Source organism: Zosterops lateralis (assembly GCF_965231275.1).
Source record: "Zosterops lateralis genome assembly, chromosome: 24".
NCBI classification, from domain to species: Eukaryota; Metazoa; Chordata; class Aves; order Passeriformes; family Zosteropidae; genus Zosterops; species Zosterops lateralis.
The window spans coordinates 5,834,769-5,856,308 of record NC_139784.1 but is presented as its reverse complement, the minus strand read 5'-3'; the positions used below and the strand labels follow the sequence as shown (position 1 = coordinate 5,856,308).

Below are 21,540 nucleotides of genomic sequence, written 5' to 3'. Positions count from 1 at the left end.
GGACAAGGGAGACTGGGGTAAGGGACAGGGAGATGTGGGGACAGGGATTTGGGGACTGTGGGGACAATGGGATATTCGGGCCAGGTAGTGACAACGGGGAGGGACGGGGAGATGTGGGGACAGGGGTTTGGGGACACTGGGGACACTGGGGACAATGGGACATTGGGGCCAGGTGGTGACAAGGGACAGGGACTGGGAGATGAGGGGACAAAGGTTTGGGGACAATGGGGACAGGGAAAGTGGGGATGGGACATTTGGGACAAGGGAGATTGGGACAAGGGACAGGGAGATGTGGGGACAGGGGTTTGGGGACATTGGGGACAGGGAAGGTGGGGATGGGACATTTGGGACAAGGGAGAGGGACAGGGAGATGGTGGGGACAGGGATTTGGGGACATTGGGGACAGGGAGATGTGGGGACAGTGATCTGGGGACATTGGGGACAGTGTCAATGGGACACTTGGGCCAGGTAGTGACAAGGGACAGGGAGATGGGGACATTGGGGACAGGAAGGATGTGGATGGGACATTTGGGATGTCGTGACAAGGGACAGGAATTTGGGGACATTGGGGACAGGGAAGGTGGGGATGGGACATTTGGGGTGGGACATTGGGGATATTTGGGATGGGACATTTGGGACATTTGGGGTGGGATATTTGGGACATTGTGACAAGGGACAGGGGTTTGGGGACATCACAGGGAAGTTGGGAATGGGACATTTGGGATGGGAAATTTGGGATATTTGGGACATTTGGGACATTTGGGATGCTGTGACAAGAGACAGGGAGATGTAGGGACAGGGATTTAGGGACACTGGGCATAAGGAAGATGTGGATGGGATTTTTGGGATGGGACATTTGGGACATTCAGGATGCCATGACAAGGGACAGGGATTTGGGGACATCACAGGGAGGCTGGGAATGGGATATTTGGGATGAAATATTGGGGATTTTTGGGATGGGACATTTAAGATATTTGGGATGGGATGGTCAGGATGGAATATTTGGGATGGAACATTTGGGTTATTTGGGATGGAGCATTTGGGGTGGGACATTGGGGATTTTTGGGATGGGACATTCAGGATACCATGACAAGGGACAGGGATTTGGGGACATCACAGGGAAGTTGGGAACGGGACATTTGGGATGGGAAATTTGGGATGAAATACTTGGGATTTTTGGGACGGGACATCTGAGATATTTGGGATGGGACAGTCAGGATGGGACATTTGGGATATTTGGGACATTTGGGATGGGATATTTGGGACATTTGGGATGCTGTGACAAGGAACAGGAATTTGGGGAGACTGGGGACAGGAAAGCTCAAATGGGACATTTGGGACATTTGGGATTTTTGGAACAGGGACACCAGAACCATCCTCAGCACAGCAGCAAAATTTCCCCCAAACAACTCAAATCCCATCGATTTTTTTTTTTTTTTTGGGACATTCCCACTCACCAATCCCACTTTTCCCACCCAGGAAATTCCCAGAAAAAAAAACATAAAAAGAGAGAAAAAATAAAATAAATAAAGTAAAATAAAAATTAAAAAAGGGAGCCTGGATTTGCCTCTGGTGACTAAATTTATTTTTTTTTAGCAAGGAAAACAAACAAAAAACGGGAACAAATCCATCACATAATCCAGGGAAAAAAAACCTAAAAAATAAAGTGGATTTTTTTTGTTTTGTTTTGGGTTTTTTTTGTCTTTGTTTTGTTTAATTTAAAAGCTCCAAAGCAATATAATCTATGATACAATGTACACTGTACACGAGGACAGGGGGGATTCACACACGTGGGGAAAAGGGGAAAAAAGGGGAAAATAAAAATAAAAAGGGAAAAAATAAAAATAAAAATAATTGGGGTGAAGTCCTGAAATTCCAGAAAAAGGGAAAGAGAAAAAAGGGAAAAAATAAAAATAAAAAGGGAAAAAATAAAAATAATTGGGGTGAAGTCCTGAAATTCCAGATAAAGGGAAAGGGAAAAAAAGGGAAAAAATAAAAAGGGAAAAAATAAAAATTGGGGTGAAGTCCTGAAATTCCAGAAAAAGGGAAAAGGAAAAAAAGGGGAAAAATAAAATAAAAAATTCGGGGTGAAGTCCTGAAAATCCAGGGAAAAAAACAAAAAAACAAAAAAACAAAAAAGCAACGACAACAAAGAAAAAAAAAAAAAAAAAACAAAACCCAAAATGAACAAACAAAAAAACTTCAAAACAAACAAACAAAAAACCAAAAAAAAACCCCAAAACCAAAATGAACAAACAAAAAAACTTAAAAAAAACCCCCAAAACCCCCAAAAAACAACCCAAGAAACCAAAACAAACAAACAAACAAAAAGAAACAAATAAAAAATAAAAGGGAAAACACCAACGTTGCTCAGAAACAAAAATTAGGAAAGAGGAATTTACCACGAAAAGGGGGAAAAAAATCGATTTTTGGGAGAGAAATCCAAGGGATTAAATAGAATAAAAAAAGCACTCATGATCCACAGGGATCTGGGAGGAGAAAAGGGGAGTGTAAGGCAACGATCTCCATAGAAAAAAAGGGATTTTTGTGGTTTTTTTTCCTCCAAAGGGGGGGTCAATATAGATATTTATAGCTATTTATAGACTTTAAATATAAAGTAGGAATGTGCTGTGGGGCCGCTCCTTTCTCTGCCCGGATCCTGCCCCATATCCTGGGGGGGTTTGGGGTCACCCCCTTGAGCTTTTGGGGACACAGGGACAATCCCTGGACCTTTGGGGTCACAGGGACAACCCCAAAATCTGTAGGGTCTGTAGGGTCACAGAACCTTTGGGGTCACAGGAACAACCCCCTGAAACCTGTAGGGTCACAGAGAGACCCCCTGAACTTGTAGGGCCACAGAGAGATCCCCTGAACCTTTGGGGTAATAGGGACAACCCCTAAACTTATGGGGTCACAGAGAGATCCCCTGAACCTCTGGGGTAACAGGGACAAGCCATGAACCTTTGGGGTCACAGAGAGATCCCCTGAACCTTTGGGGTCACAGGGACAACCCCCAAACCTGTAGGGTGACAGGGACAACCCCGAAACCTGTGGGGTCACAGAGAGGTCCCCTGAACCTTTGGGGTCACAGGGACAACCCCCAAACCTGTAGGGTGACAGGGACAACCCCGAAACCTGTGGGGTCACAGAACCTTTGGGGTCCCAGGGACAAGCCATGAACCTTTGGGGTCACAAGGACAACCCCCAAACCTGTAGGGTGACAGGGACAACCCCTGAACCTGTGGGGTCACAGAACCTTTGGGGTCACAGGGACAACTCCTGAACCTTTAGGGTCACAGGGACAACCCCCTAAACCTGTGGGGTCAGAGGGACAACTCCTGAACCTGTGGGGTCACAGAACCTTTGGGGTCACAGAGAGATCCCCTGAACCTTTGGGGTGACAGGGACAACCCCTGAACCTGTGGGGTGACAGAACCTTTGGGGCCCCAGGGACAACCCCTGAACCTTTGGGGTCACAGGGACAACCCCTGAACCTGTGGGGTGACAGAACCTTTGGGGTCAGACGGACAACCCCCTAAACCTGTGGGGTCACAGAACCTTTGGGGTCACAGGGACAACCCCCCTGCCCCTTTTGTCGGGAGAGTTGGGGACGTCCCCAAAGTCCCTCCTGGGAGTGTTGCGGTGCTCCAGGATTTGGGGAATTTGGGATTTTTGTGGGGTTGGGAGGGAAGGGAGGGAGGGAAGTTTCCCCCCCACAGGCCCTACAAGTTCTTGGTGACCAGGTGGGTTTTGTAGTGCTTGGTCAGGTGGTCAGAGCGCATGAAGCGTTTCTGGCACTGCGCGCACTCGAAGCGTTTGTCACCTGTGGACAAAGGGGACAGGGGACACTCAGGGGTGGCACTTGTGGGGTTTGGGACAGCCCAAAGCAAGCCCTAAAGTGTCACCCTAAAGTGCCAGACAAGAGGCTGAATGGAGGTGGTGACAATTCCACAGGATATGTCCCAGTTAATTCCCCTCATCCCATTCCCGTGACAGCTCTGTCACCAGAGACCCCAAAAAATCCTGCATTGTCCCCAGGATCCCAATGTGGTGACACCCCCAGGACATGTCCCCATCCCTTACCCTGACACCTCTGTCACCAGAGCTGCAGAAACCCCACAAAATCTCCCAGTGCCCCCACGATCCCAAAGTGGTGACACCCCCAGGACATGTCCTCCTTGATGTCCCCATCCCATTCCTGTGACAGCTCTGTCACCAGACCCAAAAAAATCTTCCAGTGTCCAAGGTGGTGGTGACACCTTCCAGGACATGTCCCCTTGATGTCCCCACCCCTTCCTGTGACAGCTTTGTCACCAGAGACCCCCTAAAATCTTCCAGTGCCACCAGGATCCCAAAGTGGTGACACCCCCAGGACATGTCCCCATTAATCCTCCTCATCCCCTTCTTGTGACACCTCTGTTACCAGAGACCCCAAAAAATCCTCCAGTGCCACCAGGATCCCAAAGTGGTGACACCCTCAGAACATGTCCTCGTGATGTCCTCATCCCCTTCCTGTGACAGCTCTGTCACCAGAGACCCCAAAAAATCCTCCAGTGCCACCAGAATCCCAAGGTGATGACACCCCCAGGACACGTCCCCTTGATGTCCCCATCCCCTTCTTGTGACACCTCTGTCACTGGGACAACCCCAAAGCAGCAGAGACCCCCCAAAATCCTCCAGTTTTGGGGTTCTGCCCTGGGAACAGGGACACTGCTGGGATACCCCAGACCCATTTGGGGGTTCTGCCCTGGGGATGAATGATACCCTGGGACACCCCAGACCCATTTGAGAGTCCTGCCCAAGGAACAGGGAATATCCAGGGACACCCCACACCCATTTGGGAACCCTGCCCTGGGGACGGGGACCCCGCAGGGACACCCCAGACCCATTTGGGGGCCTCACTCTGTGAATGAGTGATATCCTAGGATACCCCAGACCCATTTGGGTGCCCTGCCCAGGGAACAAGGACCCTGCAGGGACACCCCAGACCCATTTGGGTGCTCTGCTCAGGAAACAAGGACCCCGCAGACCCATTTGTGGGTTGTGCCCTGTGAATGAGGGATACCCTAAGACACCCCAGACCCATTTGAGACCCCTGCCCAGGACCAAGGACCCCACAGGGACCCCCCAGCCCCTTCAGGGGGTCTCACAGACCTGTGTGGGTGCGGGCGTGCCGCTGCAGCTCGTCGGAGCGGGTGAAACGCTTCCCGCAGAAGACCCAGTTGCAGACGAAGGGCCTCTCCCCCGTGTGCAGCCGCACGTGGGCCCGCAGCAGGGACGTCTTGCGGAACGTCCGCCCGCACTCGGGGATGTGGCAGATGTGCTTCTTCTTCCCGGGATCACCCGGCCTGCGGGGAGAGGAGGGGTGAGACCAGAGAGGATAAAATGATTTTAGGGGATGTGGCAGATGTGCTTCTTCTTCCCGGGATCGCCCGGCCTGCGGGGAGAGGAGGAGTTAGCCTGGAGAGTTGGATCTGGGGGGATAAAACAGTTTTTGGGGATGTGGCAGATGTGCTTCTTCTTCCCCGGATCGCCCCCCGGCCTGCGGGGAGAGGAGGGGTGAGACCGGAGGGGATAAAATGATTTAAATGAGCCCCAGGGAGAGGAGGATATGGAAGGGATAAAATGATCTAAATGAGCCCCCGGGAGAGGCGGATCCAGGGGGGATAAAATGATTTTAGGGGATGTGGTAGATGTGCTTCTTCTTCCCCGGATCGCCCGGCCTGCGGGGAGAGGAGGAGTTAGCCTGGAGAGGTGGATATGGGGGGATAAAACAGTTTTTGGGGATGTGGCAGATGTGCTTCTTCTTCCCCGGATCACCCCCTGGCCTGCGGGGAGAGGAGGGGTGAGACTGGAGAGGATAAAATGATTTAAATGAGCCCCAGGGAGAGGCGGATCCAGGGGGATGAGCCTCTCTGGGAGAGGCGGATCCCAGCAGGATAAACCGCTCAGGGAGAGGCAGATCCAGTGGGATGAACAGCTCTGAGTTATCCCGGGAGAGGCGGATCCAAGTGGGACGAACAGATTCAAATTAGCCCGGGAGAGGCGGATCCAAACGGGATGGGAGGATCCAGGGGGGATGAGCCTCTCTGGGAAAGGCGGATCCAAGCGGGAGGAGCCGCTCCGGGTAATTCCGGAAGAGGTGGATCTGGAGGGATGAACCGCTCTGGGAGAGGCGGATCCAAGTGGGATGAACCGCTCTGACTTATCCCGGGAGAGGCGGATCCAAGCGGGATAAACCTCTCCGGGATAGGTGGATCCAAGCAGGATAAACCTCTCTGGGAGAGGCGGATCCAGCAGGATAAACCTCTCCAGGAGAGGCGGATCCAGGAGCATAAACCTCTCTGGGATAGGCAGATCCAAGCGGGATAAACCTCTCTGGAAGAGGCGGATCCAGCAGGATGGGCAGATCCAAGCGAGATAAACCTCTCTGAGAGAGGCAGATCCAAGCAGGATAAACCTCTCTAGAAAAGGCAGATCCAGCAGGATGGGCAGATCCAAGCAGGACAAACCTCTCTAGAAAAGGCAGATCCAGCAGGATGGGCAGATCCAAGCAGGACAAACCTTTCCAGAAGAGCCACATCCAATCAGGATTTACCCTCCCCACCCCTTTCACTCACCTCTTGTCCCCATCCTTGCAGTTGGGGCAGGTGCAGGCCATCCTCCTCCTCTTCTCCCCGGGCTGGACGTCCCCGGCCAGCGCCTGCTCCATCTGCAGCTGGATCTGGGTGGGGCTCAGCCCGCTGATGGTCACGTTGTTGCCGGACACATTTTGCACCGTCAGCTGCTGCTGGCCTGGGGAGGGGAAAGGGGAGGTCAAGATCCATCCACGCTCCTCCCACTGGACCCTTTGGAGCAGGGATTATCCCAAATTTATCCCAAATTTATCCAGCCCTGCATGCAGCACACACAGCCCCCTTTTTTGCCACGCGCCGCTCCCGGTAAGTCCCTTTTTTCTGAATATACTGTGCGGTTTTTCAAAGTTTTCAAAAGTTTTTTTTTTGGGTTTTGTTTGGTTTTTTTTGACCCTTTTTTTTTTAAAAAAAAAGGGAGGGGCTGGGGAAAAAAAAAAAAGGCTCGAAGAGGGAAAAAAAAAAAAAAAAAAAAAAAAGAAACTTTGAAAAAACGTGCAATATATTGAGCAAAAAAAAAGGGACTTACCCCGCAGCCTAAGGGCCGCTCCAGGCTCGGGAGTCCCTGGCAGCCGTGACGGGGGCTGGAAAGAAGAAGACGGGGTCAGCGTCAGCAAGCGGGGCTGGGATTGGGATTAGGATTGGGATTGGGATGGCTGCTCCCAGGGCAGCAGGAGGAGGAGGAGGAGGAAGGGAAAAACAATGGGATTTGGCAGCAGGAGGAGCAGAGAGCAGCAGGGAGGGAGCAGCAGGCAGCAGGGACAGCGCCAAGCTGGAGGGATTGGGAGGAGGTGGGAATGTTGTGGTTGAGCCCTGGCACAAACTCACACTCACCCCCGTGGGCAGCAGGTCCTACCAGTCCTCTCCAAAATGTTAATTAGGGGCTTTAATTAATCCCCCTTCCTCCACAAAAGCCAATCCTGGGAGAAGGGGAAACCGCGCCGTGATGGGATTTGTGCTGACAAAGGAGGAGCAGGAGATTCCCTGTGCCAAAGCTGGAATTCCCTGCGCCCAAACCACGGCAGGCAGCAGGTCTGGCTGGCTCAGGAGGGAGATAAAACTCCTCACAGACACGGCTCCCTGCCCTCAGAGCCTCCAAGGGAAGGGCTGGGCCGTGGGACGGGGACAGGGTGGCCACAGGGACGTGACGTTCCTGGGGTTGGGAGCACCGGGGTCGTGTCGGGCTGGTTGGGGGTTCAGGGAGATCCCTGGAATGAGGGGTTCACTCCCTGGAATGGTGATCCTGGAATGAGGAGTTCATTCCTTGGAATGAGGGGTTCACTCCCTGGAATGGTGATCCTGGAGTGAGGGATTCACTCCCTGGAATGAGCATTTCACTCCTTGGAATGGTGATCCTGGAATGAGGAGTTCACTCCCTGGAATGGTGATCCTGGAGTGAAGGATTCACTCCCTGGAGTGATGGATTCACTCTCTGGAATGAATGAGGGATTCACTCCCTGGAATGAGGGATTCACTCCCTGGAATGGTGATCCCTGGAATGAGGGATTCCCTCCCTGGAATGAGGGATTCACTCTCCAGAATGGTGATCCCTGGAATGAGGAATTCACTCTCCGGAATGGTGATCTCTGGAATCAGGGGTTCACTCCCCGGAATGGTGATCCCTGGCCATGGAGCTGGGAGAACAGAGCTGGGAATGTGTCTCTCTGAGGTTTGGGAACTTGGGAGAGTTCCTCGTTCCCAGAGGATACAGGAGATGTTCCCTGGGATGGGGATCTGGAATGGGATCCAAGGGAATGAGGACCTGGAATGGCATCCAAGGGAATGAGGATCTGGAATGGGATCCAAGGGAATGAGGACCTGGAATGGGATCCAAGGGAGATGAGGATCTGGAATGGGATCCAAGGGAATGAGGACCTGGAATGGGATCCAAGGGAGATGAGGATCTGGAATGGGATCCAAGGGAATGAGGACCTGGAATGGGATCCAAGGCAGATGTTCCAGCCCTGGGACTGGGACCTGGAATGGGATCCAAGGGAGATATTCCAGCCCTGGGATGAGGATCTGGAATAGGATCCAAGGGAGATGTTCCAGCCCTGGGATGAGGATCTGGAATGGGATCCAAGGGGATAAAGACCTGCAATGGGATCCAAGAGAGATGTTCCAGCCCTGGGATGAGGATTTGGAATGGGATCCAAGGGAGATGTTCCAGCCCTGGGATGAGGATTTGGAATGGGATCCAAAGGAGATGTTCCAGCCCTGGGATGAGGATCAGGAATGGGATCCAAGGGAGATGTTCCAGCCCTGGGATGAGGATCTGGAATGGGATCCAAGGGAGATGTTCCAGCCCTGGGATGAGGATCTGGAATGGGATCCAAGGGAGCTGTTCCAGCCCTGGGATGAGGATCTGGAATGGGATCCAAGGGAGAAGTTCCAGCCCTGGGATGAGGATCTGGAATGGGATCCGTGCCAGGGGTGGCTGCAGGAGGAGGGACAATCGTGCCCCTCTGCCTGGCTGGGTTTCAGTTCTCTGGGAAAAAGGCATCCCAAGGGTTTGGACAGGGCTGGGCTGGGCTCCCAGGAAAGCTCAGGTGTTCCTGCAGTTTGGCTGGACACGCAGCCAGCACAGTTACCCACAGCTCTCCAGGATGTGCTGGGAATCACCCAAAGGACACTCTGGGAAACACTCCTGGACTGCTGGAGTGACTGCAGAAGGTGCTGACACTGCAAAACCCCTCGGGGCCATGAAGGATCTGATCTGATCCGATCCGGGGAGGATTCCACTCCACATTCCATCCTCAGGAAGCTCAGGGAGCTGCCCACTGTCCCTGTCCTCCTTCAGGAGCACGAGGGATCTGATCCAGAGAGGATTCCATTCCACATTCCCCTCCTCAGGGAGCTGCCCACTCTCTCAGCAGCACGAGGAATCTGATTTAATCTGATCCAGGGAGGATTGCACTCCACATTCCCATCCTCAGCAAGCTGCTCACTGCCCCTGTCCTCCTTCAGGAGCATGAGGGATCTGATTTAATCTGATCAAGAGAGGATTCCACTCCACATTCCCATCCTCAGGAAGCTCAGAGAGCCGCCCACACTCACCAGCACTCAGCATCCTATTTAATCTGATCAGGAGAGGATTCCACTCCACATTCCAAACCTCAGGAAGCTCAGGAGCTGCCCACTGTCCCTGTGTCCTCTCAGCAGCACAAGGAATCCAATCTGATCTGATTTAATCTGATCAGGAGGGAATTCCATTCCACATTCTCGTCCTCAGGAAGCTCAGGGAGCCGCCCACACTCACCAGCACTCAGGATCCTATTTAATCTGATCAGGAAAGTCTTCCACTCCACATTCCCATCCTCAGGAAGCTCAGGGAGCTGCCCACTGTCCCTGTCCTCCCTCACCAGCACTCAGCATCCTATTTAATCTGATCAGGAGAGGATTCCACTCCACATTCCCATCCTCAGGATGCTCAGTGAGCTGCCCACTCTCTCAGGAGCACTCAGGATCCTATTTAATCTGATCAGGAGAGGATTCCACTCCACATTCCCATCCTCAGGATGCTCAGTGAGCTGCCCACTCTCTCAGGAGCACTCAGGATCCTATTTAATCTGATCAGGAGAGGATTCCACTCCACATTCCCATCCTCAAGACACTCAGCGAGCCGCCCACTCCCTCCCCACCACTCAAAACCCCATTCACCCTACTCCATCACCACCTCACCCTCACCACATCCCCCAAAAACCCCCCAAAACCCCCACCCCACCTACCCACCTGCCGAATTGGTGATGGTGAGGGGCACTCCCTGCACCTGCACGCCGTTGATGTTGATGGTCTGCACTGCCTGTGCGGCCGCCGCCAGCTGTGCCGCGTTCAGGCTGAGGATCCCCCCGGCCGGGGCGATTTTGGGCAGCGGGCGCTCCTTGCGGGGGCCGGCTTTGCGCCCGGGGCTGCGCGACACCGACACCGACACGGGGCTGCTGCACGGGGTCCCCGAGGTGCCCGACGAGGACGGAGCTGCCACGGGAAGGGAGGAGGTTTCTTGGAGCACGACGGTTTGTAGGTCGCCCGAAGGGGTTTTGAAGTAGATCTGGAGGGGAGGAAAGGGGACAGGGGTGGGGTTGAACAGTGAGGATTTTGGGGTTTCTTGTGTTGACACTTAAGAGAGTATTGGGATATTTTCTGAGCTCTGCCCAAGGAAAACTTTTCAGAACGTTCTGCAGGTCACCAGAAGGGTTTTGAAGTAGATCTGGAGGGGAGGAAAGGGAGAGGTGGGGTTGGAATAGTGGGGATTTTATTTTGTTGGCACTTAAGAGAATATTGGGATTACGTGGACTGGGATATTTTCTGAGCTCTGCCCAAGGAAAACTTTTCAGAACAGTCTGTAGGTCACCAGAAGGGTTTTGAAGTAGATCTGGAGGGGAGGAAAGGGGACAGGGGTGGGGTTGAACAGTGAGGATTTTGGGGTTTCTTGTGTTGACACTCAAGAGAATATTGGGATATTTTCTGAGCTCTGCACAAGGAAAACTTTTCAGAATGTTCTGCAGGTCACCAGAAGGGTTTTGAAGTAGATCTGGAGGGGAGGAAAGGAGAGGAGTGGGGTTGGAGCGCTGAGGATTTTGGGGTTTTATTTTGTTGGCACTCAAGAGAACATGGGGATTACGTGGACTGGGATATTTTCTGAGCTCTGCCCAAGGAAAACTTTTCAGAACAGTCTGTAGGTCACCAGAAGGGTTCTGAAGTAGATCTGGAGGGGAGGAAAGGGAGAGGTGGGGTTGAACAGTGAGGATTTTGGGGTTTCTTGTGTTGGCACTCAAGAGAATATTGGGATATTTTCTGAGCTCTGCCCAAGGAAAACTTTTCAGAACGTTCTGCAGGTCACCAGAAGGGTTTTGAAGTAGATCTGGAGGGGAGGAAAGGGAGAGAGGTGGGGTTGGAGCGCTGAGGATTTTGGGATTTTATTTTGTTGGCACTTAAGAGAATATTGGGATTACGTGGACTGGGATATTTTCTGAGCTCTGCCCAAGGAAAACTTTTCAGAACGTTCTGCAGGTCACCAGAAGGGTTTTGAAGTAGATCTGGAGGGGAGGAAAGGGAGAGAGGTGGGGTTGGAACAGTGAGGGGTTTGGGGTTTTATTTTGTTGGCATTTAAGAGAATATTGGGATGATGTGGACATGATACTTTCTATATTATATATAGAATATATATATATAATATATAGTATATTAAAAAAATAAAGATGTATATTTATATCACACACACATATATAAAATATATATTATAATGTAAAGAATAATCTGTATCTGTCATGTAATATGAGCAATATGTAAATAATAGTGTATGATGTAAAAATAATCTATATTATGTATATGTAAAAAATATATATATTTATAATATATAGAAAATGTATTATAATGTAAAAATAATCTATATCTGCCATGTAATGGGAACAATATATAAATAATAATGTATAATGTAAAATAATCTATATTATATATATGCACAAAAATATGTATATTTATATAATATATTAAAATATATATATTATAAGGTAAAAAATAATCTATATCTGCCATGTAATGTGAACAATATGTAAATAATAACGTATAATATCATAATAATCTACATTATATAAAATATAGAAATATATAGATATTTATGTTATGTAGATATATAAAATATATATTGTAATGTAAAAAGTAATCTCTATCTGCCATGTAACATGAACAATATGTAAATAATAATGCATAATGAAAAAATAATCTATATTATCTATAATATATAAAAATATATAAAATACATACATTTATATAATATATAATAATGTAAAAAACTCTCTCTGCCATGAAATGTGAACAATATGTAAATAATAATGTATAATGTAAAATATTCTATATTATATAAAAATATCTATATTTTTAATATTATATATATATATATACATATTATAATGTAAAAATAAATCTATATCTGCCACGTAATGTAAACATTTCTTGTGCTGACCAAGAAAACACTGAATTTGACCTGAGGTTGTGGAATAGGTTCCCAAAATTGAGTGACAGCACTGGGATTATGAGTGTGTGGTTTGAATGGAAGTGTGTGATATCACAGGGTGGAAAACTTCAGAGTTTAAGAATATATATATATATATTTTTTTTTTTTCTTACATAGAATATATATATATTCTTACATAGAATATATGTAGTTTAGAATATATAGAGTTTAGAGTATATATAGTTTAAGAGTTTAGAATATATATAAAATATACACATATATATATAGGTTTTATATTTATATATATATATACATATATATAAATACATATATAAAGTGAGATGGAGGATTTAGGGTATAGGCTGAGCTGTTTCTTTTTCACCTTCTTTTTTTTTTGTAATTGGGCAGAAAAATCCCCATTGTGGGCCACGGAGTGGTTGGTTATTGGGTTAAAAGTAAAAAATAATTTACTTATTGATATGTTTCAGTAAATAATTTCATATGTGAACATATATGAACATTTCATATGTATTCATGATGACCTATGAAATTATGTCATTTCATAATGGGACAATTTGTGTTTAAAAGGGCAGAAAAAGGAGGGGAAAAAAAGGGGGAGAAAAAAAGAGGGAGAAAAATAGGGGAGAAAAAAAGGGGGAGAAAAAACAGGGGGAGAAAAAACAGGGGGAGAAAAAACAGGGGGAGAAAAAACAGGGGGAGAAAAAACAGGGGGAGAAAAAACAGGGGGAGAAAAAAAGGGGGAGAAAAAAAGGGTGGGAAAAAAGGGGGGAAAAAAGGGGGGAAAAAAGGGGGAGAAAAAAGGGGGAGAAAAAAGGGGGGGAAAAAAGGGCAGAAAAAGGAGGGGAAAAAAAGGGGGAGAAAAAAAGAGGGAGAAAAACAGGGGGAGAAAAAAAGGGGGAGAAAAAAAGAGGGAGAAAAAACAGGGGGAGAAAAAACAGGGGGAGAAAAAACAGGGGGAGAAAAAACAGGGGGAGAAAAAAAGGGGGAGAAAAAAAGGGGGAGAAAAAAAGGGGGAGAAAAAAAGGGTGGGAAAAAAGGGGGAAAAAAAGGGGGGAAAAAAAGGGGGGAAAAAAAGGGGGGAAAAAAAGGGGGGAAAAAAAGGGGGGAAAAAAAGGGGGGAAAAAAAGGGGGGAAAAAAAGGGGGGAAAAAAGGGGGGGAAAAGGGGAAAAAAAGGGGAAAAAAGGGGGAAAAAAGGGGAAAAAAAGGGGAAAAAAAGGGGAAAAAAGGGGGAAAAAAGGGGGAAAAAAGGGGAAAAAAAGGGGAAAAAAAGGGGAAAAAAAGGGGAAAAAAAGGGGAAAAAAGGGGGGGAAAAGGGGGGGAAAAAAAGGGGGGGAAAAAAGGGGGGGAAAAAAGGGGAAAAAAGGGAAAAAAAGGGGAGAAAAGGAGAAAAAAAAGGGAAAAAAAAAGGGGAAAAAAAGGAAAAAAAAAGGAAAAAAAAGGGAAAAAAGGGAAAAAAAAAGGAGGATAAAAATAGGGGGAGAAAAACGGGGGGAGAAAAACAGGGGGGAGAAAAAGACACCCCTGATCCCTCCAAACCCAAACAACGGAGAAATCAAGATGAGAAAAAAAACCCACCGCGATCTCTCCAAACCAAACAAAAAAACCAACACTGGGAAAAAAAAAAAAAACAAACCCCAAGTACCCAAAAAAAAACCCCCAAAGGTGACTCTTTACCTGCGTGGGGGTGGGCTCGGCCGCCTGGATCTGGAAATTCTGCGAAGGTTTTTGGGGCACGGTGGGCAGCGTGGCCGAGGCCGCCTGCACCACGCGCAGCGCCTGCGGAGGGATCTGCACCACCTGCGACTCCTGCTTGGGCTGCTGCACCACCTGCACCTGCTGCACCACTGCAGGCTGCCCCGAGCCCGGGCTTTGCACAATCAACAAGTTGTTTCCAGCTTGGATGATGTTCTCAGCTGTTGTTTCTATCAGCACCGTCTCCACTTGTTCGGCCACGGTCACGGCGGTTGTTTGGGTGGGCGATACTGGTTTTTTCCGTGGTTTTTTGCTCGGTTTGGAAGGGCTGTCTGTGAGTAGTTGGTTTTGTCCCGTCCCTTCAGAGCTCACCAAGTTGTTGACGGGTAGAGTTAAGGTGACGTTGCCACCTCCGGGTAGTTTCACCACCCCACCCGTCCCCGGCGACGCCGTTTTTTGCGCCGGCGCCGGTTTGATGGGCACAGGTTTGGTGTGTGAGGATGAAGACGATGATGAGGATGATGAAGAAGGAGCCAGGATGGCTTGGTTGGTGCCTGGGATGATCTGGATCTGGTTGGGCTGCACCTGGATGGTCTGAGCACCTCCAGCTTGCAGCTGTGGCACCGCCTGGTACTGGATGTTGGAAGAAGAAGACGACGAGGAGGAGGAAGATGAAGACGACGAAGAGCGCGAGGTTTTGTTGAGCACGGCCGCGTTCTGGATGGCGAAAACCAGCTGCCCTCCCGCGTAGGAAGCCCCGACTTGAGATCCTTGGATCTGGAAAAGGTTCCCTTTGGAGGAGAGGATGCCGATGCTGCCGCTCTTGGCCGAGCCCAGGGGCAGAGGGGCGGGTTTGATGGGCACCAGTTTGCGGGGGGTGGGCTGCGGAGGGGCCGGGGGAGCGGCGGCGGCTTCCACGGCCGGGGGGCCGATCTTGCTGCAGGTGGCGGCCAGCAGGGCCAGGGGAGAGGGCTGGGAGTCCTGCGGGAGAGCGGGGGGTTAGTGCTGGGCACCCTGAGGCAGACTTCCTTGCTTAATTTTTAGTGATATTCCCATTTCCAGACTGAAATTTTCCCCAATTCCCAGCCTGAAATCTTGCTTGTAGCCCCAAATCTTCCCAGTTCCAGCCTGAAATCTTCCCAGTTTCAGCCCCAAATCTTCCCAGTTCCACCCCAAATCTTCCCATTCCCAGCCTCACATCTCTCCAGTTCCAACTTCAAATCTCCCCATTCCCAGCCTGAAATCTTCTTATTCCCAGTCCTAAATCTTGTTTACAGCCCCAAATTTTCCCAGTTCCAGCCTCAGAATCTTCTCAGTTCTACCCCAAAATCTTCTTGTTTCCAGCCCCAAATCTTCCCATTCCCAGCCTGGAATCTTTATAGTTTCACCCCAAATCTTCTACGTTTCCTGACCCAAATCTTCCCAGTTCCTGTCTGAAATCTTCCCATCCCCAGCCTGAAATCTTGTTTGTAGCCCCAAATCTTCGCAGTTCCAGCCTGAAATCTTCCCATTCCCAGCCTGAAATCTTCCTAGTTTTACCCCAAATCTTCTCGTTTCCAGCCCAAAATCTTCCCAGTTCCAGCCTCAAAATCTTCCCAGTTTCACCCCAAAATCTTTTCATTCCCAGTCCAAAATTTTCATGTTTCCAGCCCCAAATCTTCCCATCCCCAGCCTGAAATGTTCTCATTCGCAGTCCAAAATCTTGTTTACAGCCCTAAATTTTCCCAGTTCCAGCCTGAAACCTCCCCAGTTCCAACTTCAAATCTTCCCATCCCCAGCCTGAAATCTTGTTTGTAGCCCCGAATCTTCCCAGTTCCAGCCTGAAATCTTCCCATTCCCAGCCTCAGAATCTTCCCGGTTTCACCCCAAAATCTTCCCAGTTTCAGCCCCAAATCTTCTTATTCCCAGCCCCAAATCTTCCCAGTTCCACCCCAAAATCTTCTCATTCCCAGTCCAAAATTTTCTTGTTCCCAGCCCCAGAATCTTCCCAGTTTCAGCCACAAATCCTCTTGTTCCCAGCCCCAAATCTTGTTTCCAGCCCCAAATCTTTTCATTCCCAGCCCCAAATCTTGTTTCCAGTCCCAAATTTTCCCATCCCCAGCCTGAAATCCTCTCATTCCCAGTTCAAAATCTTGTTTACAGCCCTAAATTTTCCCAGTTCCAGCCTGAAACCTCCCCAGTTCCAACTTCAAATCTTCCCATTTCCAGACTGAAATCTTCTTGTTTGCAGCCCCAAATTTACCCAATTCCAGCCTAAAATCTTCCCAGTTCCAACTTCAAATCTTCCCATTCCCAACCTGGAAGCTTCCCAGTTCCACCCCAAAATCTTCCCAGTTCCACCCCAAAATCTTCTTGTTTCCACCCCAAAATCTTCCCATTCCCAGCCCCAAATGTTCCCATTCCCAGCCTCAGAATCTTCCCAGTTTCACCCCCAAATCTTCCCATTCCCAGTCCAAAATCTTCCTGTTTCCAGCCCCAAACCTTCTTTTTGTTTCCAGCCCAGAATTTTCCCAGTTTTACCCCAAATCTTCTTGTTTACAGCCCCAAATCTTTCATTCCCAGACTGAAATCTTCTTGTTTGTAGCCCCGAATCTTCCCAGTTCCAGCCTCAAAATCTTCCCATTCCCAGCCCCAAATCTTCTCGTTTCCAGCCCAAAATCTTCCCAGTTCCAGCCTCAAAATCTTCCCAGTTTCACCCCACAATCTTCTCTTTCCCAGACTGGAATCTTCTCGTTTCCAGCCCCAATTTTTCCTCAGTTCCAGCCCCCAAATCTTCCCATTCCCAGCCTAAAATCTTCCCAGTTCCACCCCAAAATCTTCTTGTTTCCTGACCCAAATCTTCCCAGTTCCAGCCTCAGAATCTTCCCAGTTTCACACCAAAATCTTCCCATTTCCATCCCCAAATCTTCCCATTCCCCGCCCCAAAATCTTCCCAGTTCCAATTTCAAATGTTCCCATTCCCAGCCTGAAATCTTCCCATTTTCACCCCAAATCTTCCCAGTTCCAGCCCCAAATCTTCCCAGTTCCAGCCTAAATTCTTCCCAGTTCCAACTTCAAATCTTCCCAGTTCCACCCCAAAATCTTCTTGTTTCCAGCCCTAAATCTTCCCATTCCCAGCCCCAAATGTTCCCATTCCCAGCCTCAGAATCTTCCCAGTTTCACCCCCAAATCTTCCCATTCCCAGTCCAAAATCTTCCTGTTTCCAGCCCCAAACCTTCTTTTTGTTTCCAGCCCAGAATTTTCCCAGTTTTACCCCAAATCTTCTTGTTTACAGCCCCAAATCTTTCATTCCCAGACTGAAATCTTCTTGTTTGTAGCCCCGAATCTTCCCAGTTCCGGCCTGAAATCTTCCCATTCCCAGCCCCAAATCTTCTCGTTTCCAGCCCAAAATCTTCCCAGTTCCAGCCTCAGGATCTTCCCAGTTTCACCCCACAATCTTCTCTTTCCCAGACTGGAATCTTCTCGTTTCCAGCCCCAATTTTTCCTCAGTTCCAGCCCCCAAATCTTCCCATTCCCAGCCTAAAATCTTCCCAGTTCCACCCCAAAATCTTCTTGTTTCCTGACCCAAATCTTCCCAGTTTCACACCAAAATCTTCCCATTTCCATCCCCAAATCTTCCCATTCCCCGCCTCAAAATCTTCCCAGTTCCAATTTCAAATGTTCCCATTCCCAGCCTGAAATCTTCCCATTTTCACCCCAAATCTTCTTGTTTCCAAACCCAAATTTTCCCAGTTCCTGTCTGAAATCTTCCCATTCCCAGCCTGAAATCTTACCATTTTCACATTTTAAAAAATTAAAAATTTTGAAAATCTAGATTTTTTTAAAAAATTAAAAATTTTAAAAATTAAAACAATTTAAAATGAAACAAAAAATTTAAAAATTTGAAAACTAAAAAATTTAAAATTTAAAAACTATAAAATTAAAAATTTAAAGCTTGAAAATTTTAAAAATTAAAAATTAAAAATTAAAAAAATTAAATTAAGATAAATACAATTTTTTAAAATTAAAAAATTAAAATTAAAAAATTCAAAATTTTGAAAATTAAAAAATTTAAAAGTTGAAAATAAAAAAAATTAAAATAATTAAACATTAAAATTAAAAAAATTAAAAATTGGAAATTAAAAAACTAGAAATTAAAATAAAAAATAAAAAATTGAAAATTTAAAAACAGAAATGAAAATTAAAAAAATTTTGAAAATTAAAAATTAGAAATTAAAATAAAATTTTAATAGAAATTAAGAATAGAATTTAAGAAATTAAAATAAATTTTTTTTATCGAAAATAAAAAAATATTAAAATTTTAAAAAGCATTAAAATTTTTAAAATATTCAAAAATTGAAAAAACAAACATTTTAAAACATTATAAATATTATTTTTTATTTAAAAAATTAAAAAAAAAATAAAGAAAAAATTAAAAATTAAAAAATTAAAAAAATTTAAAAAAAAAAATTAAAAATTAAAAAAATAAGAATCTAGATTTGTTTAATTTAAAAAATAAAATATTCTCCTACTTCTTTGTTGTTCCTTGGCCCACCCCAATGAGACCCGTGTGGTGTCTCACCTGCGGAGCGGAGGCCGCGGGCTGCAGGTACTCGCTGGGGCTCACGGCGGCCGTGGCAGCCATGCTGTGCCTGCACCTGGGGGACACGGGGTCAAAAAGTACATTTCCACAAGATAAAGATCATTTTTCCCAAGATAAATAGCATTTTTCCCAAGATAAATATCATTTTCCCAAGATAAATATCATTTTCCCCAAGATAAATATCATTTTTCCCAAAGAAATCCCATTTTCCGCAAAGAAATCCCATTTTTTTCTGGGAGAAATCCCATTTTTTTCCTGGGAGAAATACCATTTTCCCCAAAGAAATTCCATTTTTCCAAGATAAATACCATTTTCCCAAGATAAATACCATTTTCCCAAGATAAATATCATTTTTCCAAAATAAATATCATTTTTCCCAAGATAAATATCATTTTTCCCAAGATAAATATCATTTTTCTCAAGATAAATACCATTTTTCCCAAGATAAATATCATTTTTCCCAAGATAAATATCATTTTTCCCAAGATAAATATCATTTTTCCCAAGATAAAGCCCATTTTCCCAGGATAAATCTCAATTTCCCCAAAGAAATTCCATTTTTTTTGCTGGGAGAAACCCCATTTTCCCAAGAGAAATCCCATTTTCCTGGGAGAAATTCCATTTTTCCAAGAGAAATTCCATTTTCCCAAGAGAAATGCCATCTCTCCAAAGAAATCCCATTTTTCCAAGATAAATCCCATTTTTCCAGGAGAAATACCATTTTTTTCCTGGGAGAAATCCCTTTTTTTTTTTTTTTTTTTTTTTGCTGGGAGAAATCTCTTTTTTTTTCCTGGGAGAAATCCCATTTTTCCAAGAGAGATCCCAATTTCCCATGAGAAATTCCATTTTCCCCAAAGAAATCCCATTTTCCCAAGATAAATATAATTTTTACCCAGGATAAATAACATTTTTTCCAAGATAAATCCCATTTTTCCCAAGATAAAGATCATTTTTCCCAAGATAAATCCCATTTTCCCAAGATAAATATCATTTTACCCAAGATAAATATCATTTTCCCAAGATAAATATCATTTTACCCAAGATAAAGATCATTTTACCCAAGATAAATATCATTTTCCCAAGATAAATATCATTTTACCCAAGATAAATATCATTTTTCCCAAAGAAATCCCATTTTCCGCAAAGAAATTCCATTTTTTTCCTGGGAGAAATACCATTTTTTTTCTGGGAGAAATCCCATTTTTTTCTGGGAGAAATCCCATTTTTCCCAAGATAAATCCCATTTTTCTGGGAGAAATGCCATTTTCCTGGGAGAAATGCCGTTTTTCCAAGAGAGATCCCATTTTCCCAAGATAAATCCCATTTTCCCCAAGATAAATCCCATTTTCCTGGGAGAAATGACATTTTTCCGGGAGAGATCCCATTTCCCCAAAGAAATCCCATTTTCCCCAAAGAAATCCCATTTTTTTCTGGGAGAAATCCCACCAAGGAAGTGAATCCCATCAGGGGAATTTGGGAACCATCCTGAATCCCACCAGGGAAATGAATTCTATGAGGGAAATTTGGGATTCATACCAAATCCCACCAGGGAAATTAATTCCACCAGGAAAAGCAGCCCAAATCCCACCAGGGAAATAAATCCCAGGGGAATTAATCCCACCAGGGAAATAAATCCCATGAGGGAAATTCGGGATCCATCCCGAATCCCACCAGGGAAATTAATCCCACCAGGGAAATTTGGGATCCATCCCAAATCCCATCAGGGAAATTAATCCCAAGGAAATTAATCTCACCAGGGAAAACAGCCCAAATCCCAGCAGGGGAATTAAATCCCATGAAGGAAAAGATCCCAAATCCCACCAGGGAAATAAATCCCAGGGAAATTAATCCCCATCAGAGAAATTAATCCCAGCAGGGAAATGAATTCCATGAGAGAAAAGATCCCAAATCCCACCAGGGAAGTGAATCCCACCAGGGAAATTTGGGAACCATCCCGAATCCAACCAGGGAAATGAATTCTATGAGGGAAATTTGGGATCCATCCCGAATCTCACCAGGGAAATTTGGGATTCATCCCAAATCCCACCAGGGAAATTAATCCCACAAAGAAAAACAGCCCAAATCCCACCAGGGAAATAAATCCCATGAGGGAAATTCGGGATCCATCCCGAATCCCACCAGGGAAATGAATCTCTTCAAGGAAAATTGGGAACTATCCTGAATCTCACCAGGGAAATGAATCTTATCAGGGAAGAGATCTCAAATCCCATTAGGAAAGTGAATCCCGTCATGGAAATTTGGGAACCATCCTGAATCCTACCAAGGAAATGAATCCCACCAGGGGAATGAATCCCTTTAAGGAAATTCAGGAACCATCCCAAATCCTACCAGGGGAATTAATCTCACCAGGAAAATAAATCCCAAGGAAATGAATCCCACCAGGAAAAACAGCTCAAATCCCAGCAGGGAAATGAATCCCATGAGAAAAAAGATCCCAAATCCCACCAGGAGAATGAGCCCATTCAGGGAAATAAATCCCATGAAGGAAATTTGGGAACCATCCCAAATCCCAGCAGGAAAGTGAATCTCATGAGGGAAATTTGGGCACCATCCTGAATCCTACCAGGGAAATGAATCCCATCAGGAAAAAGAGCCCAAATCCCATCAGGGAAATTAATTCCATCAGGGAAATTTGGGA

At 46.4% G+C, this 21,540-nt stretch overlaps 1 protein-coding gene across 1 annotated transcript; it reads right to left on the bottom strand.

Annotated features, from left to right (window-relative positions):
• Positions 1 to 1,107: 1,107 nt before the first annotated feature.
• SP2 (Sp2 transcription factor) lies at positions 1,108 to 19,046 on the bottom strand. Its single transcript, XM_083877351.1, has 8 exons — positions 18,861 to 19,046; positions 14,282 to 15,280; positions 10,365 to 10,680; positions 6,621 to 6,795; positions 5,155 to 5,348; positions 3,466 to 3,823; positions 3,211 to 3,419; positions 1,108 to 2,700 (listed from the first exon to the last, which is right to left on the bottom strand). Exons 1-6 carry the CDS (start codon positions 18,921 to 18,923, stop codon positions 3,723 to 3,725), a joined length of 1,848 nt encoding a protein of 615 aa, XP_083733477.1. The 5' UTR covers positions 18,924 to 19,046; the 3' UTR covers positions 1,108 to 2,700; positions 3,211 to 3,419; positions 3,466 to 3,722.
• Positions 19,047 to 21,540: the final 2,494 nt, after the last annotated feature.

Excerpts from the sequence above, each read along its gene's own strand:
- SP2 (XM_083877351.1), bottom strand. The coding sequence starts at position 18,923 with ATGGCTGCCACGGCCGCCGTGAGCCCCAGCGAGTACCTGCAGCCCGCG. Across the intron at positions 5,349-6,620 it reads TGCAAGGATGGGGACAAGAG|GCCGGGTGATCCCGGGAAGA; the intron begins GTGAGTGAAAGG and ends CTCTCCCCGCAG. Across the intron at positions 3,824-5,154 it reads GCACGCCCGCACCCACACAG|GTGACAAACGCTTCGAGTGC; the intron begins GTCTGTGAGACC and ends CTTTGTCCACAG.